Consider the following 19,693-nt stretch of genomic DNA (forward strand, 5'->3'; position numbering starts at 1 on the left):
TTTCAGGCCATTTAAACCTAAGAGCTCAACAGCATGGGTCAGCAGCTGACCTGTTAGGTTTAAATGGCTGCAAACCCGTTCACCAATTGGTTTTGCTTCCTCCCACCTGACTAATGAAAAGGCAGTCAGCCATTTAAACCTAACAGGGCAGGTTTGCCTTTCTGCTGTTAGGATTAAAAAACTGTGAGCCCATCCATTCCCCCCCCCCCCACTTCGAAGCAGCAGCCATTTAACCCTCTCTGGGCAATCCACCCTTTTCTCCTGGCCACAGCAAATCATGGCTTGGAGAAAGGGCAACCCAAACTGATCACTTCAGAGCATCTTTAGCACAGTTTTGTTTGGGGTTCAATTGCCTTGAACCCTAAACTGAAACATGATTATGTATGCTCATGCCTCTCTATAATGCTTTCATCCTGTCTTTCATGTGTTCTGGATACAAGACTGTGTCTTCGTAATGAAAGCTGGATTTTCTGCCAAGTTACAGGTTAGGCTTTCAGGGGAAAAGAATAATATCAAAATCAAAACAAGAACAAAATCAAAAGAAACATGGGATGGCAACATGTGTTATTCCTGCCTACCATTAATTATTATGATTATTGTTAACAACATCAGCATGTGTGTGTAAATGTTCCACAGCTAGTCTTTCTTAGAAGATGCAGCATCGTATGTAACTAGAATATCCTTCTTTCAGTAACATTGTTAATGCATTTTACTGCAAATTCTGCAGGCATCCTAGGACATCGTAGCAAACCACAAATTATGACCTAGGAGCCAATTCTGGTTTGATGTTTGGGTCGGGCTCCAAATAGCTAGGATTCTGCAGCCTGCAGTGTAAGTAGAGACAACATGTCTTGTGCAGGGATGCTTTAATCAGGTCAGGGTCCAGCAGATATTACATGTAAGTGACACTTTTCTCCTGTGATGAACATCCACGTAGTATCTGGACCCCTCCCAGCTCTCACCTCTTCCTCATTTATAAAGCACTTTTAATTTGCAGGGTGGTCTGCAATATTTATTTTGCAATTATAAAATCTGGCTGAGCCTGTTTTGTTTATCAAATAAAAATATACAGTCATATTTCTTGTACTCCTTGCAAAGAGGGAAAATTCAAGTAGTAGGGATGTGGGTGCAAGGTTAGATAAAACATTTTTTTAAACATTGTAGCAATACCTGTATGGGTAACTGATCTTGAAGACACAGAAGGGATGGAGTGGTGTGTGATATCTTGACAGTGAAATCCTAAACAGAGTTACATACCCTTCTTATTTCTTGAAAAAGATGGGTGTAGAAGGGTTAGGATTACATGACAAATCTCCTTTTGGGATTGCATTTCAAGTCTCTCTGGAAGCTCCATTGCATTCCCAGGAAAATTTTGCTTAGCCTTGAGAAGCTTTACAGAAACAAAACCACTTTTCGCCTATTCAGTTTGTGGGATACCCCCCACCAGGGAAACTTTGAATGAGAATGTGTAATGTGTCTCATTAGCCCAAATCCCCTCTCTTCTCCCTGAAGAAATCACAGGCAAAATTAGGCATGAACTGGCAGGCGGTGGGACAGAGATAAACCAGCTGTGCTCTGGCAATTCAGGCCGGCTTTCTCTGAAGAAGTGTACCTCCACCTCTGGACATGCCAGCTTGCTTCTCCAACAGGGGCAAATACAGCACAACAGGCTAAAAACATCGGAGCTGGATTTTTGTGATCTCCTCCTACACACAATGTGGACCTTGGCACCAACAGCAAGGAGGGCAGATACAGGGGAGCATACTTGATGCAGTCAGAGAGAACAGGCCTCTGTGAACGGTTTTACACTCACACATAGAAGGCCAAGACTAAAGGACAGAGGAAACTGGAGGGGAGGGGGGTTAGCACTGGAGATAACCTGTGCTATTCAGGCTGGAAGTTCTAACCCAGGACTCCGTTTCAGGTAACTTCGAGACCCAGACCTAGCGCTATCCAAGGCTATCCCTGTCTGCCGCAGCATATCCAGCTTTGAATCTAGTCTGTGTAACAGTGCCTTTAGCAACCACTTTATCCCCTGCAGAATTTTACTTGCTTGGTTTCTGCAGATGAAACTGCTGTTAAAGACAGACGAACAGGACAGACGACCCAGCCCTCCCAACTCCATCCTTTCAAATAATTACCATATGCACAGTTACTGAAAGCTATATTTGGTGTGGATCTGGGTTGTTGAATGTCTTGTCTTTTCAGGCACCAAATCCTTAGCGCACAGCTCAAAGTGTGTCTGGCTACAGGGAAAACATGTAGCCTAATGGAAGTGTACGTTGTTTGCATGCAGAAGGTCTCAAGGTCAGTTCCAAGCAATTGAAGTAGCAAGTGCTAGGAAAGACTTTTCCCTGGTGGTGATGCTGGAAAGCCATCTCAAAACAGCACAGGCAACACTAAACTCAGCGGATTGATCTGACACCAGATAAGGCATGTGAACACACAAAGCCGCCTTATACTGGTTCAGACTATTAGTCCAAATCAGATTGGCAGCAGCTCTGGATCTTTGGTAGGATTGCCAGCTCTGTGTTAGAAAATATCTGGAGACTTTGGGGATGGAGCTGGGACTAGACAGGATTTGGGGCAGGAAGAGATCTCAGTGGAGTATAATGCTATGGAGTCCACCCTACAGGGCAGCTATTCCCTCCAGGGGAACTGATTTCTGTCACTGGGAGATGAGCTATCAAACAGAGTTGTCTCCAGGTCCCACCTGGGGATTGGCATCCTTAGTCTGATCCTTTTAATTTAAAATGCTGGGAAGAACTAGGGTCTTTCTGCATCCAAAGTAGATACTCTACCACTGAGCCATGACTCTTCACTCCGTGCAGCCTCTGATCCCATCATTCTTTGCTGCCACATGAAGGGAACCTTACATAGATGCAGGCAGCATTTGTGGGGCTGAAGATCAATACTTACCTTTGCCACATAGAATCATAGAGTTGGAAGGGTCCTCATGGGTCATCTAGTCCAACCCCCTGCATTATGCAGGACACTCACATCCCAATCACTCAGGTGTAACCTGCCACCTCCTTAAGCCTTCACAGAATCAGCCTCTTTGTCAGATGGCTATACAGCCTCTATTTAAACATTTCCAAAGATGGAGAACCCACCACCTGCCGAGGAAGCCTGTTCCACCAAGAAACCGCTCTGACTGTCAGGAACTTCTTCCGGATGTTTAGATGGAATTTCTTTTGAAGTAATTTTATCTCATTCGTTCTGCTCTGCCACGAATGCAATGCCTGAATAAAGAATCTGCCTTCCACCCCCGTGGCTCAGACCCTTGACCCAGTTACTTATACCTGCATCACCGTCTCTCCACTGCGTGGCTGACAGATCAGACTCCAACATGGGAGAAATTGCTTCATGTCGCTTAATGGAGCCATGCTGAGCGCCCTCACTCTGGCCAGCTGGCAGATATTGTGAGCCCCCCCCCCCCCCAGCATAGCACGGATGAAAAGCAGACACAGCATCGATTCCCCGGGAGGAATTGAGTTAATGATATAGGCAGGGAGAGAATGGCATACTTGCATCCAGGTTCAAGACTGTGTCCTGCAGTAACTTCCCTGCTTGCCTCTGCTCTCTTTCATCCTCAGTTTCCCCCCACAGTAATCTGCTTTTTAACTGAGACAAACCTAAAGTCGTAAAATATACTGCATGTCAAAAACGTCTCATCTCCCCAGCTGTTAACGCTAAAATTCTAAGTTTCTTCGGCGGTGGCCCCTCTGTGGTGGAACAGCTTTCCTGTGCTGTTCAAGGACCCTCCCACAATATAAGCAGTTTGTAAGCAGTGTAAGATCCATTTGTTTAGATCAGGGGTAGTCAAACTGCGGCCCTCCAGATGTCCATGGACTACAATTCCCGGGAGCCCCTGCCAGCGAATGCTGGCAGGGGCTCCTGGGAATTGTAGTCCACGGACATCTGGAGGGCCGCAGTTTGACTACCCCTGGTTTAGATCATCATCCCAATAGATAAAAAGTTTTCTAGTTCAGGGGTAGTCAACCTGTGGTCCTCCAGATGTTCATGAACTACAATTCCCATGAGCCCCTGCCAGCATTTGCAAACGCTGGCAGGGGCTCATGGGAATTGTAGTTTGAATGGGAATTGTAGTCATGAACATCTGGAGGACCACAGGTTGACTACCCCTGCGTGTTGTCTCTTTCATATGTGTGTTTTGTTTGTTTAAAATTCACTGTAACCTTCCTGGAGTGCTTTTTAGGAGAGAAGTGGGCCGAAACGACTTAAATCTGTAAGGGCAAGGCCCTCTCTAATAATGTAGCATTCCTACATAACCCTGAAGTGCTGGTCTCTTCTTCTACACATGTGGGTCTGGTTGCAGTTACCTCATGGTGTGGCGTGTCCTGATTATTTTCTAGACTTGGCTGGCCTTGGTTCCAACAAGGGCTATGACTCTGACGGCAAACTCTTCGAGCCCTTCATTGCTGCTGTTTCTTGAACTCTGGTACAAAACACTGTGGCCTGCCTTGTATGTTGCTAGATTTTGCATCTTATCCCCCATCCCTAGAGAACTGAATACTGAATGATCCCTGCTTGAGGTTTGAAATATTTATGGTGCATTTGCTGCTAATGATTTGTTACTGTATTTTCAAAATGTTTATTTTTAAAATTTATTGCAGATTTCTAGATGTGTTAAAAACTGAGGGAATCAATTATTGAAGATTGTGCATGTGAGTTTATATTTTCGTGGCCTGATGAACTCCCAGTTTTACACATCTGGGAATTTCTCTCCCTGCCCCCATCTAGATTCCACATGCAAATGCAGGTGGAACTCTGAGAGAGAGAGAGACAGAGAGAGAGAGAGAGATACAGAGAGAGAGAGAGAGACAGAGAGACAGAGAGAGAGAGATCACCAGCAGCCTGCAGTGGACATCTAAGCAGCCTGCCCTGGGGCCAAATGTTTCTTTCTTTACCACTGTTCTCTCCCCTTGGTTCCACCTTCACCCATGCCGTCAAGAATATTCCCAATTACTGTGCTAAATCAGTTGGGCCTCACATAACTTAAATGACAGTGGAGCGTCAGACACAGTTATGCATCAGACAATGTGCGGAAACTGAATCTTTGACAACGCTGAATCCACATTTGACAACGTCTTTCTCCACCTTGGATTCCGAACTGCAGCAGTTGGGGGCAGAGGGGTGATGAGCATCCACATGACATCATGAAGAGAATATTGTAACTACGTTGGATCCCCATTGGAGGGAACAGTGGGGTACAGATGAAGGAAAGTTAAATAAATCTTCTAATAATGATCCATTTCCCACACTTTCCCCATCTTCAGTACATTCTGTCTCTAACGTGATTTGGTATAATCTACCCCAAAAAATAACACAGACCAAAGGCATTAGAAAACTGAATGAGAGGGTACACATAAGGTCCTGCTAAAAGCATTTTCTTTGTCTTACACCCCACTAAGGTCTCCCTTTCTCTTCTACTATAAGAGAGCTTCTAAAAAACTGGTAATTGCTACTGTGTTATACAAGAGAATGTTATAGTGTGCTATTATCATACTGCATTACTTCCTCTGAATTCCCATCTTTCATTTTTTAGGAAGTCCTTCTCATTGCAGAAATATTAAGGGAAAGACAATGAGAGCTTATTGGAAGTAGTAGATTTTCTCAGGGCTGCTCTGCATTCTCAAAGTTTATTTTCTTTTACCATAAAGTGGTGGATAGGAAGGAGGGAAGGAAGGAAGGACTCCTAAGCTTCATTGGGTCTTTGTTGACGTTATTCCACTTTGTGTTAGATGTTTGTGTTTTGAATTTGCAGCAGTACCGTTTATCCACTCTACAAAAAAGTAGCAATTTGAACATCTCATAAATTTCTAGCTGTCCAAGGACTGTGTATGCAAAAGGTGGCAACTTTGGCCTCTGCCACAGCTACAAGGCCAAGAGCCACAGGGAAGATGGATCCCCTCCTTCTTTCCCAAAAAGGACATCATCCCAAGGGGAAGACCAGCCTCATGCCAAAGGACCATTACTGCCAGCACTATCAGACTAACATTCCTCTTTTTATTTTCTCCACCTTCATGTCACATCCCTCAATGGTCAAATTATTGCTGTCTTGTATAAGATCAAAATCTAAAAGGCTTGCTGGGTGTCAAAGAAAAATCTGTTCGGTGTAGCTCCAACTGGTGTTTCTAAAGCAGGGGTAGGCAAACTGTGGCCTTCCAGATGTCCATGGACTACAATTCCCATGAGCCCTTGCCAGCAAATGCTGGCAGGGCCTCATCCATGGACATCTGGAGGGCCACAGTGTGCCTACCCCTGTTCTAAAGTATCTGATTTGGAGCCCACCTTCTAAAATATGTACTATCTGAGGCCACCTCTCTCAGCTTTTGCCTAATTCTACATCAAGAGTGCATTTCCATGTGATTTTTAAATATTGTTTTGCAATTCAGCTTTTGGATTCCCAGCTTCTGTTCAGGTTGGGTTTCGGTTCCCTTTTTGGTTTTGCATAATGATGTATCAGACAATGCACAGAGGTTGAAATTTTGACCAAGGCTGTATCCATGTGGGGTCATTCTCTACCTTCGCAGTCAGCAGTTGTGGGCAAGGGAGTGATGAGGAGGCTTGGGGGGGTGGGTCCTGGATCTGCCCCTTCAAGTGTCATTGGGTGGCGATTTCTTTCCTCTCCCCTCAGCCTCCCAGTAACTTCTTGAACTCTCTGCAATGCCTCCTTTCCTCCTTTGCACACGGCTGTTGTTTTTGCCTTCCCAGGCCCCTGAGATGTTGGCAGAGGGTCGTGGTGATGCAAGAGAAAGCAGTTGTTGCAGCAGGCAGCTGGCTAAGCGTGCAAGGGTGTATTTCTGGCACCGGCTGCCTCCAGAGAGGAGAGGGCAATGGCAGGGAACCAGGAAACATGCCGTGTGGAGGGGACTGGGTGGCACTGAAGGGAGGCGGTGAGCACGTCAGGCTCAGATGGGAGTCTGAGTGGGTGGGAAGGAAGCACAAACAGGCCAGGAGTGTGCTGGCCCTCTCAGGAGCCACAGCCTGCCAGGAACCTGATCCTTTTCACTGTGGCTTGTGTTTCTCTCCCACTGCCCAAAGGAAGGGTCACAACAATCAGACCGTTTGGAGTTTGTGTCTGCCCGAAGGACTGCCTAACATGACTGGCATCAGCATGCCCTGAGGTGGAGCTGCGCCCAAGGCCCCAGGTTTCTGGTGGGGCTCACTGTTGCTGACCCCTGTCCCATCCATCTGTCTCTCCTGCCACCTGACCATGTGCCTTTCACTGCCCCACTGCATCCCATCCCTGATGGAGAAGGACATCTGAGCGGTTCTGAAGGGCCGTACCCCAAGGGGCTCAGCAGCACCACGGCCAGGGCTCTTGGGGAAAGGGCACGAAGGGGATGTGGGCAGGTTTTAGGCCTTGCAAGCAGGGCAGTCAGGTGGGCGAGTGGAAATGGCGGGCAGCAGGGAGACCTTGGGCACTGGAACTAGCAGGGTTGCCAACTCTGTTGGGAGATTTCTAGAAAGAAGTAGGGTGGAGCCTAGAAAGGGCAGCTTTTGAGGAGGGGAGGGACCTCAGCAGGGAGCAATGTCATAGAATCCACTCTTTAAAGCAGCCACTTTCCAGGGGAACTAGGCATGCCAGCCTCCAGGAGGGACCTGGAGATCCCCCAGAATTAAAGCTCATCTCCAGATTATACAGATCAGTTACCCTGGAGAAAATGGCTGCTTTGGAGGGTGGACTGCCTGGTATTATGCTCCACTGAGGTCTCTGCTCTGCCCAAGCTCCACCCTCAAATCTCCAGGAGTCTCCCAACCTGGAGCTGGCAACACTGCCCCTGCAGCCGCTGCCATTGGCCGGGGGAGTGGAGAACCTGGCAACCTAACAGGAACTGACCTCTGCAATCTGAAGATCAGTTGTAATCCTGGGAGATCCCTAGGCCTGGAGGTTGGCAACTCTATGTCTGTGTTCTGCCATGAGAATTCTTTTCTGCAAAGGCAAACAGCTGGTAGGCCTGCAGCGACTTCTCAAAGACTGTTTTATTTGGGGCATTTGTATCTTGCCCTTCCTGCAAGCACCTCAGAGCAGCATACATGGCCCTCCACTCCTCCATTTTATCCTGACAGCAACCCTGTGAGGTGGGTTAGGATGAGAGAGAAAGGCTGGAACCAAGCCCCTTGTAAGTTTTATGGCAAGCTCTAACCCCCTATATACTCTCTCCATCAGTTGCTCTGTCAAATTTCCAAAGCAGCTCTTTACCGTGATTTTGCTGGTGTAAGAGGTTTCCCTGGCTATGCTCCAAAATAAACTCTCAAGGCCAAAGTAGACCTACGTTCCAAGACTCTAGCCTTAAATAATTTAAAACATCTTTTGACAGCTGGAAGTTAAAAGCAGTAAAAGGGAGGAGTAGGCACTGCTTGACCCTTTTGCCTCCTTCTCTATGTCTGCACAAGGTCACCCTCTTCCTCCTCCCCCTCCTCCTCCTCCTCCTCCTCCTGTTTTCCCATCTGTAAAGGAAGGAAGGTGAAGACCAGCACACAAAATCTGCAACAGTCTCAGTCACTGTGTCACTTTGCAATGTGGCTTTTCTTCCACCAGCTTGCTCTGCAACTCAGAGGAGCAAAACAAGAACAAACAGAACCATCCCAGGTGCAGTCTTGGCCATAGTGATAGACTTCTTTCACACCTGCTAGCTGCTGCTTCAGAGGAGGTATCAAGCATTTGGACCTTTAAGATCAGTAGGCACAGCCTTGACCTAAATCCAGTATGACACAGAACAAGGCTGCCCTCCATGGTGACTCATCTTCTTGTAATATCCCAGAAAGCTCTCTGGATAGAACTCCTGCCCTCTGCCCTTACCTTGTAACACAAATGAATTAAAAAATAATAATAATCGCATCCTGAAGCCTTCTCTGGATATGCGTAGACTGTTTCACTGAATTTTGTTGATTGTACTGCTGTGGTGAGTATTTGGGGTATTGTGTTTTAATCCTGAAATTTTATCAGTTGCATTGTGAAGAGGTTTTGTGTGTGTATGTTTAAATTGCTTTGATTGTTCAGAAAATCCACAAAACCCTAAATGCTTCCTCTCTCTTTTATGTTGCTGCAGGCCAGTTGAAAAGGTGCTAGCTCTCCAGATGTTCTACCTTGTCCTTTCTGGTGCCCCCCCCCCTTAATAGATCAGACACCCCACTTCAGGATAAGTTGACCTTCACAACTGCAAGCAACATGAGGTAGTTTCCATAAGTGGTTTTATTACTGGTTAGATTTTTACAAATTCTGATAGCCGAACAAACTTTTCACTTTTAAAATTCTAAAACATCAGAACAACCAATGAAGGGGCTTAGGACTAATTCAAAGTAACAAACTCTTATTAACATTTTTTCTCTTTTTTTTTTCCTTTTTCTTTTTTTTTTTGTCTTTGCCCTGGTCATAAATATACAGGAAGGAGAAGGGGTAGAGGACGTGTGATCCAAAGGATGGGGTACCAGTATATAAGGCACATGGCAGTCTTTGAAAATTACAGAAGCTTTAGCCAACTTAAATTAATTTCTGTTTCCCTTGCCCAGTCCACAAAACTGTACATTGACACAAATGTTGTGTGGCAGGTAGCACTTCCAAGTTATTCCTTAGTCCGTTGCGATTCTCAGACAAGAACAAAGCAGCCTCTCGGCTTCTCGGAAAGACCCTACGCTGTGGCTAGCCCAGCTGTGAAAAGCCTCTATTCACAATACACTTGGAATTCGACTAAGAATAATTCCTTTCTTAAAGAAATTATTTGGAGAAAGAGTCATCAGAAAAGATTTGTCAGGGTTGTCTGTGAAGGGCTCCGGGATTCGTGGACCTCCAAGCTCCCTGGCACCGACGTCAGGACAGAAGTGACAGACGGCATACTGGGGTTGGTCAAGTCCGTTAAGGTGGTGGGAGTGCTGGAAGGGCTCATGGAGGCGTTGGAGATCTCAGAGGCGGGGCCTGACGGCGTGCCGGCTTGGAGCGCAGAGTCGGAGGTCTTGTCCACCCCTGTGTTCTCTTGGCGTAGAAGGTTCCGTCTGAATTTGGCTCGGGCATTTTGAAACCAGACCTAAAACCGTTCAATAGGAAAAGAGTTAAAAGGGCGGATATTAGAAATTGGGGGTTTTTTGCACTGAGATGGGATCATGCAGCGGCTGAGAGAATGTTCTGTGGTTTAGGATGTCTCTGGTTCAAATATGCCATTGATTCGCTAGGAGGTGCCTCTGTCAATCCCCACTCCAGGCAATCTATGATGGTAATAATATTGACCTACCTTACAGGGTTGATGTAGGAGTTACAGAATAATATATGAAAGTGCCTTAAATGCTTGAAAGCACTATACCAATGTGAATCATTATGATATACTTCCAATGACAAGTAGGTCAATGAATTAAAGGGAGAGTGGGATTCAACCGCAGTGACTCCAGAGAGCCACCATGATATAGTGGAGACCTGGGTCCAAACATCTGTGGACAGTCCCCAGTGTCCTTGTAACAGTCAGTCATATTTGTTTCTTTAGAACCAGAAGTCATCAGAAAAGTTACAATATAGTCTTGAAGAGGAGCAGATACTCTGAGATAAGAAATGTCAACTGGGGCCAAATTCAGGGAATTTCTGCACATTAGTAAAAATAGCGTCACACCCCTGGAATGGCAAAGCACTAAATAATATCACGCCTCTCAGGCCCTCCTCGCATTTTTGCTGTCTCGTCTTTGTCTGCCTTCTTTTTGCACATCTTACCCTCTCTATCTGCTGCTGGAAGAGGCAGAAGAGAGCAACACATCTTAAACACAACACACTTCCACCTGTCAATCAGTTCAGGCAACTAATCTCCTTTCTCCAACAGTTTAAAGGTTCTGCGATGCCCGCTAATTTTTTTTAAATTCACACTTCTCTGTTGCAATGCCTATGCATAGAATCATAGATGCATAGTGCTTTTTGGACACCACCCCTTATGGGATCACGAATCCTTTGATAAATTAGAAAATTAATATTGTTCCTGATTGGTGGGGGAGAGAAAACTTTCAAGAGGCATCCTTTGTTGAATACAATTTTCTTTTATTTCTGGTATCACCTACACATGTGTCCTACTATTCATTGATCCAGGCACGTTGCCATTTTAAAAAAGAAATCCCCATCCCTGGGAACAAGGAGGTGGGTGCGAGGGTGGGACGAAGCAGGCAACTTTAGCACATTTGAGCCTCATACCTTCCTTCTGCTGGTTGCCTGATAGCTAGTGCTTTTTAGGTTGGTGAATCCACTTTATGCAGTTCCCAAAGAAGCACTTTAAAATGGAGGATGCAGCAAACTGTCATCTAGATGTGGGTGATGTGGAGGGGCCGGAATATTCAGCTTGCAATTGACTGGCGTGATGCTACATTTAACAGGTGCGGAAATGCCCTCGGATTAAACAACTCAGATGCACTGTAATAATTGTTGATATTATAAATTATTATTAGCAATAGAAAACTCCAGAGCAGTATACACTGCTAAGATCTCACTTTCTGGAGGTGAGAATATATAAGGAGAAAAAAAGTGTTTGCCCACACAAAAAAAGATGTTCATGTGGCAGGAACACACAAGAAGCTACTTTTTACTGAGTCAGAGCATTGGCCTATCCACCTTTCACGTCACCTGCTATTTAATACTTTGAACTGGAGATACCGGGAATCAAGCCTGGAATGTTTTGCATTCAAAGCAGATATCCTGCAACTAAACCATGGCCCAGTAGTAATTTAATTAATGTTCTCTTTCCAAAATAAATAATACACACTGCCTCCAAAGTTCAGAGTGCTGAATATAAGACAACATGCATACAAATTATTGATCTAGCCAAATAAAAGGTGGCAATTTCCCCAGACAGACAGACATTAACATTAACACATGCTTATTTACCACTTACTGAGCAGAGTGCCAAGGGGTTAACCTGTATGTATGTGTGAACAAGCACAAATTGATCCCCAATGACAACTGCCATATCATCCAGTGTCCATTCCAGTGGTGGAGTCATTTTCACACATGCATCTGAGAGCCACCAAGTGAAGTGAATCCAAGCAGTAAAATGCTATTGTGCATCAGCCCTAAGAAGTACCATCTCCACTCCCAGCCATTTCTCTCTTCCCAGAAAACCTACAAATCCCAGCTCTTAACTCCTCCTTCCTGCCCTAAAGAAATAAATAATCTTCATAAAGAACTAAGGACTCAACACTGACCCCCTGTTTGTATTTCATCTTCCAATAAAAACGGAGATTGTAGATCTCACTTTGTAAGAATTATTGGATCAAATTTTCACAAAGAGGTATTTCTGCAGTTATCGGGCCTGTTCTGTAGTGTTCTGCTGGGGATGAAATGATAATTTTAAGGCTGCCAAAGTCTCAAAACTCTGGTAGGATTCCATAGCAGTAGGACCTAGCTACCTTAAGCTTTGTTACCACCATGTCAGAATAATAATCTGCTAGCTGCCCACTGTTGCGCTGCAGCACCACCATGGCAGATGGCCAGAAGTTGGTACTGCAGCTACCAACTCATAATGGATCAGGTGACAAAAGTGGCTAGCATACTTTCACCTGGTCTGATAAAGCAGCAAAGAACATTGGAAAACCCCTGCAAATCAGGGGAAAGTGGTTCTATCTCATCCAGCTTTTTTGTTCCACCAGAGTAGCCAACTGGACATTCCTAAGAAGCTCATAAGCTGGGCATGGAAGCAACAACCCTCTACTATTGTTCAGCTCAGGTAGCCTCTGAGATGGGAGATCCATTTGCTTATCATAGCTAATAAGCCACTGACTATGAATCTGTGTGAAGCCAACTAAACTAGTGCAGATCACGACCAGATTGGGCTGTGAAGTCCATATGAAAAAAAGACTCCCATTTTCTCTTTCCTGAATTTACTCTTAATCAAATTCAATGTATGATCAATTCCATTTTTCCCAGTCAGGCATAATTTTACAAACCTCTATCATGTCTCAGTTTTATTTTTATTTTTCTTGATCAAACAAGCTCCATCACTGTTAGCCTTTCTTTGGAGTTTTCTGCACTTTCATTTTCAATTCTGTTATATCCGTTTTGAGGTGGTATGTATGAATTGCTTACAGTTTTCCAGATGAGGCCATCCCTTTTATCAGGCTTTCTCAACCAGAGTTTCATGAAACCCTGGAGTTTCTTGACAGTCCTGGAAGAGTTTCTCAAGTTGGTGGGAGTTAATGAATTTTAAATATATATTTTTTAATTTGTTAAACATTTATCATGGGAAGACCATATATGATCATGTCACCACCACCCCCAGTGGCCAATGATGGGCCTGTAGGAAGGGGAGAGGCCCCAGGTGGGAATGTCCACAGCTCTGCTTCCCAACCATATTCTGCACCATTTCTGAGGTTTCTTGAGGCTTGAATTATGTTTCAGGGGTTTCTCAACAGTAAAAAAAAGTTGAGAAAGGCTGCTTTAGTTCTATACAAAGTCATTATAATAATGTATTTTATTCTCAGCCCCTTTCCTAATAATCCTTAACATGGAATTTGCCTTTCTTACCTTCACCAAACATTGAATTGATGGCTTCACTGAACTATCATACCAGGATCTCTTGCCTGGCTGTTTTGCCCCAACATGCCTTACCTAACATTTACTCATACTTACATTGAATCTCATTTGCCAATTGCGTGCCCTCTTCTCTAACCTGGAGTCTTTGGAAGTCTTTGATGTCCACTTGGGTTTTCACTAGTTTGAATCCTATTGTGTCATCTACAATGTTGGCTGCTTCACTGCTCACCCCTGATTCTGTATATCAGCCCTGGTCCTGATTACAGTCCTGGTCCTGATACAGTTCTTTGAAGGATCTCACTGCTTCCTTCCCTTCACTGTAGAACAGGGATAGCCAAAGAAGAGGAAGCAGAGACGGTTCTCTACAGCCGGGATAGTCAACCTGTGGTCCTCCAGATGTCCATGGACTACAATTTCCACAAGCCCCTGCCAGCAAACGCTGGCAGGGGCTCGTGGGAATTGTAGTCCATGGACATCTGGAGGACCACAGGTTGACTACCCCTGCTGTAGAGAACCGTCTCTGCTTCCTCTTCTTTAACTACTTATCAGTCTGTAACAAGGCACATTCTGTTATACCATAACAGATAAGTTAACTCAAGAGCCTTTGTCCAGGGATGTAATCAAATTCTTTCTAGAAATATAACTACACAGCATCTATTTGATGTTTGGAGACACTTAGTAAATTTGGAGAGGTAAGACTTCCCTTGCTAGAAGCTTTGCTGATTTTTCTTCAGCCCTGCACATTCTTCTATTTGTTTAATATTTTAGCAGTAATTATTACATTTGATTGCTCCCTCTTTGTTTTTGCATGATCTGCTTATTCATCTGTCTAATTATTTATATGTAATGTTTTGTTCTAAATGTGTATGGTTTTTATTTTTAAAACATTGTTTCTTATAGTTTGCACACTGTCTCAGGAGCAGTTATAAAAATAACCACAGTTCAATTAGGAGGGTTTCGAGATAAACTGTAGGGTTTAGAGCAGGGGTAGTCAAACTGCGGCCCTCCAGATGTCCATGGACTACAATTCCCAGGAGCCCCTGCCAGCGAATGCTGGCAGGGGCTCCTGGGAATTGTAGTCCATGGACATCTGGAGGGCCGCAGTTTGACTACCCCTGGTTTAGAGATTGGAGATAAACTGGTGGAAGATCAACAGTTTTTCACTATGTGTCTGTTGGGGACTTTTTGACGTCTTTGTGATTTTTCAGTTTGCCAACTCTGATCCAGTCCTTCAGTTTCAATTGACATATTTGTTATTTCTTAAGAGAGCCAAAGCAGGGTAGTGGTTAGAATGTTGGGCAACCCGGGTTCAAATCCACATTGTATCATGGCAGCTCACAGAGTGACCTTGAGCCAGTCACACACACTCAGCCTAGCCTACCTCCCAGGGTTATAGTGAGGAGAGAAGAACCATGTCTACCACTTTGGGAAGAAAAGTAAGGCATGTATGCAGATCAGTGAGTGAGTGAAGGAATGTTCATTCTTTCATTCATTTGTTTGAAGGAATGAACAAATAAATGAACGAATGAACGAACGAACTGCAGTACCAGCTCATTTGCAAAGTGCATTCCCACTAATGTTTCATTTCCTAGTGGCTGCTGAGATGGGACTGGGAGGCCCAGTACTCTCATTGTTGCTTCCATAGCTACAAGCATAACCATCTAATCCCAGCAATAGTTGTTCAGTTTAGCCATGGTTTGGGTATCTGGGCCCATCTTGTGTTGTGCACCAGCTTCACCCTATGGTTACTGCCATCCCAGGCCTTGTTGCCATGTTTACATAAGCTGATCTTGTCATTGCCTGTGCTCTTACAGATCAAGTCTTCCCTCCCACCAGCAGAAATTCCTAGAAATGCATCATTTATCTGAATGCTAAGGAAAATGTTTTTGCCTAAGTTGTCATATGTCAGCCTCCTCAGGACCAGGATGACCAGAAGAAGCGGGCAGCCCTCTTTTCAGAGACTGTCTCCCATTCTCTCTTGCGTTGCTTATCAAAAAGACCACCTAACAGCCAACAGACCATCTCTCCAACTGGTTTGTAAAAGTCTCTTGTACGGAAGAAGCCACAATGCCACCAGCCCCCTTGTCTGGAAGAAAGGTCTGAAGTCTGTCTCCAATTCTTTTTAGCTCCAGTTGGCTCCCATCGTCTTCTGCCTTGATCAATGTAGTCCATTACAAAGCACAACATCCTTTCCTGACAAAACGTTCTCATTTTGAAAAAATAAATTATTGTGTGATTTCTAAAATACAGCATGCGTGCTGGCATGTTGATCCAGCAGCAGTCTTATGAGCACCAGCTTTAGAATGAACCCTGCAGAGGATAGGAAGAACATACATCAGACCAGGCTTACAATCACTGCTTGTACAGCCCCTGCTGTATGTAAGACTGCAAGCAAAATATGGACTATAGAATCTTCTTCATGCTGCACCAGCCATTGAAGCAACATCCTGTCATCTCAGTAATGCAAGGGAGGTGGTCTTCCTGCCTTCTTCCTCCCTTATTTTACAGAGGAACCTACATGCTTTTATGCTGGAAAGCGGAGTTCAGAAAAGCCTCCAGAAATCCAAATTTCAAAGGAGGAAAATAACATTCTGGCTTTTTTTTTTTTTTTAAGCAGAAGTTTCCTCCGATAGACACGAATTGTGAGTCTTGTGCCTAAGAAAGTTGAAAGTTTCTCTTTGGCAGCAGGTCACTTCACCTGCCACCAGACCCCCCTCAGCCCTCCCCTGCAGGCTTGTCTGCACAACTATATAAAGTTAAGATAAGAAGGTGCCTTGCACTGCACCAGTCTCCATGGATACCTAGATCAGTGCTGATTGCCAGCAGTTATTTGGGGTGTCAGGTGGAACTCCCCTATACACCTGCTAGCCAAGATATTTTAAGTGCTGATGCAGGGACTGAAGCTGAAGACTTCTGCATGGAAAGCAGTTCCTATCTCACTGAACTAAAATCCTTCCCCAAATGTTCCAGTGGTTGCCACCTCTAATTTATCATAGTACTATGGCAAACTTTGTCTCCTTAAAAAGGCATTATTTGGTGAATCAACCTTGACACCCTGCTGGTTACCTTGAGTCACTTGCAGATCCTTGTGGTTTGTTATTAAACTATGAACTCCAACAAAGATACACACAGCAAGTTCTGTAGCAGAACATTGGCTTAGGATGCAGAAGGTCCCAGGTTCAGTCCTCAGCATCTCCAGGCAGTAGGTGATGTGAAAGACCTCTCTACCTGAGACCTTGGAGAGCTGCTGCCAGTATGGGTAGACAATATTGATGGATCAATGATCTGATTTAGCATATTGCAGTTTCATGTGTCCATGTGACCTCTGTCATTGTTTTAATGGTTACTTAACAGAAGAAGAAAGAAGAAAGAAGAAAGAAGAAAGAAGAAAGAAGAAAGAAGAAAGAAGAAAGAAGAAAGAAGAAAGAAGAAAGAAGAAGAATTGGTTCTTATATGCTGCTTTTCTGTACCCAAAGGAGTCTCAAAGCAGCTTACAGTCGCCTTCCTTTTCCTCTCCCCACAACAGACACCCTGTGGGACTGAGAGAGCACTGATATTCCTGCTTGGTTAGAACAGCTTTATCAGTACTGTGGCAAGCCCATGGTCACCCAGCTGGCTGCATGTGGAGGAACGCAGAATCAAACCGGGCTCGCCAGATTAGAATTCCACACTCCTAACCACTACACCAAGCTGGTGAGACAGGAGCTCAGATTAGTGGACCATGTTTCAGCTCACTCCAGACACTGGAGCACCCACCCCATCTCTGGAAACCTTACTTGAAGACTTTGACCCCAGACTTTAGAGGATATCCTCATAGCCACAAAGGCTAGAAATTTTAACTGGACCCATGAAGTTGCTTTATATTAAGTCAGATTGTTGGTCTATCAAAGTCATTATTGGCTAGCCTGATGGGTACTAGGTCTTCAGGTTCTCACTTCCCCTGTTGTCTGATCCTGGAGTGGCCAGGGACTGGAACTGGGATTATCTGCATGCAAAGCAAATATTCTGTCACAGAGTCATGCTGTTGGGAGCAAGGGCTCAGGGAGGAGAATTAGATCCTGAAGGCTCATTCAGAACTCAGGTGAATGTTCTCTGGATGCAATGTATTTATATAAACCACTTCACACTTTTGAATGCCTAATGATTAAGTTCTAAAAAGAAAAGGTGCTGGGACTCCAGAGTGTCATGTCCACCAATGGGGAAGAATGGAGATGGATGGGTAAATTGAACTCTTAGACCGTTTACGCACTGGGAACTTCACTGCCCCAACTCCCGTGCAGGAGCACCAATTGGGGGCGGATGAGGTGCACCAGGTCAAATGCTCCCCCATGTGGGTGCAGAAAGAGGTGAGGCAACCTGCCATGACTAAAACTCTAGCCTGCAGCCTGGCATGAAACCTCCAGTGCATAAATGATCTTAGTGATAAAACATTTCTGCTTCTTCTCAGAAGTTTTCCTGTCTTCATTGCTTTTCACTTCTCAAGGATAGTGGTGAAAATAGAGACAGAGGATTAAGCCCTGCCTCAAATTAAGCCCAGGGATATTGTCATTAATTAACACATGTTCACGCACATGTCAAAGCAGCAAAAACTAACAGAAGTCTTGTGACATCTTAACAGATGAACACAGTTACTCTTCCAGATCAGCAATGCATCTGATACATTAAACAGAATGTAGAGTCCCCGGAATGTGCCTGTTCAAAGAACTGTCTCACTGGGTGACCCATTTCTGCTGCATACACTTGTTCAGGATAAAGATTCTGGTCCCTGCACAACCATGTGTACAATTTCTGGTCCCCGTTCCTAGCCTTTGACTATCAAGCTATGCACATGCAACAACAACACTTTATTTACAGCCTTTTCGACCAGTACAATAGTCAAGCTATGCAAAAATAAACTGTGCAACTAATATTAATTATATGCCAATTAGGAAAGGGATAGCTGCTGTTCCATACCATGGGATATCTAGCGGGGATTAATTTGTGCCAGGAAGATCTTGTTTTCTGTTCTCATAGCAGAACTTAACCCAGGACCAAATGAGGTATGAACAGATGAAAAAGACCCTGTGTATGTAACTTCTTCACCCTGGAGTGACAATAGTGGAATAGGAAAAAGGCTTTCGGACCAGATTGTAGTATTTTTCAGGCACATCAGAACCTCAGCCTCTCTTTTTCTAGATGCTGAGCAGGAAGCTGCAGCTAAGAGTTAAAGCTAGTTTTGCAGGCCATGAAAAAGGGCCGTTCCATAGGGGAAGGATGCTCCCTGGAGGTTTGGCTAGGAGTTGTCCAAGGCCTGAAACCGTATCTCTCTAGGATATTCTTAAGAGCAGTATTTAAAGGCAAGAAATAATGCAGCATAAAAGACAGCCTACTTGCAGGCAAAGTTCTTCCTAGGGCAAAGGAGATCTGATTGCAGTTGTGCCCCCCCCCCAATACAAACACACTCCAGAACCTGTCCCTGTCTATCTGAGAAGGCTTGTGGCATCAACACAGAGGCAGGGCCATCTGGAATATGACCCAGTAGAAACAGGAGGACATGTCAAGTCCCAGGGGCAGGGCTTTTGCTTTCCACATGAGCCCCGTGTCTCATTCTCCACTTTTATCCACTGGCAACATTTTCATTGGATTCACATGGGCAAATTGGCCCTGGATTTGTTACTAGTAACACCTCCCTTACATAACTAACTTGGGGGACTTAACTGCCACTAGCATTTAAAAGGATTATATAAATAGCTAAAGGATGGCTCTCTGAATGTTTCATGAATAGTTGTGATAGTGAATAATGTAGAATTGTCATACTGTGGGGCAAGATGCCTCCAACTTCCTAATGCTAGGAATAGACCCAAATTCATCACTCCCTGTTTGGAAGCTTTGATAAGAGTGGGTGGGCAGGAAGGATTGCTTCAGTACTTGGCTCTTGTTGCCCTGTCTTGCATGCCCAGGGAAATGCCAATAGCCACTTTGGGGTCAGGAATCCCTGGCCCAGACTGGCCAGGGATTCTGGCTTTCTGGGTGGGGGAGGGGGTTTCATCTGGGTATGAAATTGGGATCACTGTGAGTGGGCAGGTAGTTGTGAGTTTCCTGCATTGTGCAGGGGGTTGGACCAGATGACTCTGGCGGCCCCTTCCACCTCTATGATTCTAATGGTCCCTGCAATCATGAAATAAAGGGAGC

The 19,693-nt window shown here is 44.8% G+C and overlaps 1 protein-coding gene across 3 annotated transcripts in view; it reads right to left on the reverse strand.

The window, feature by feature from the left end:
- Positions 1-9,205: 9,205 nt before the first annotated feature.
- LHX2 (LIM homeobox 2) overlaps positions 9,206-19,693 on the reverse strand; it is a 37,836-nt gene continuing 27,348 nt past the window's right edge. For all 3 annotated transcript variants that reach the window (XM_077305664.1, XM_077305663.1, XM_077305665.1), the window contains exon 5: positions 9,206-10,052. In XM_077305664.1, coding sequence (XP_077161779.1) covers positions 9,765-10,052 — 288 coding nt within the window. In that variant the 3' untranslated portion in view covers positions 9,206-9,764. The remainder of the gene's footprint in view (positions 10,053-19,693) is intronic.

This window comes from Paroedura picta, chromosome 12 (genome assembly GCF_049243985.1).
Source record: "Paroedura picta isolate Pp20150507F chromosome 12, Ppicta_v3.0, whole genome shotgun sequence".
Classification (NCBI taxonomy): domain Eukaryota; kingdom Metazoa; phylum Chordata; class Lepidosauria; order Squamata; family Gekkonidae; genus Paroedura; species Paroedura picta.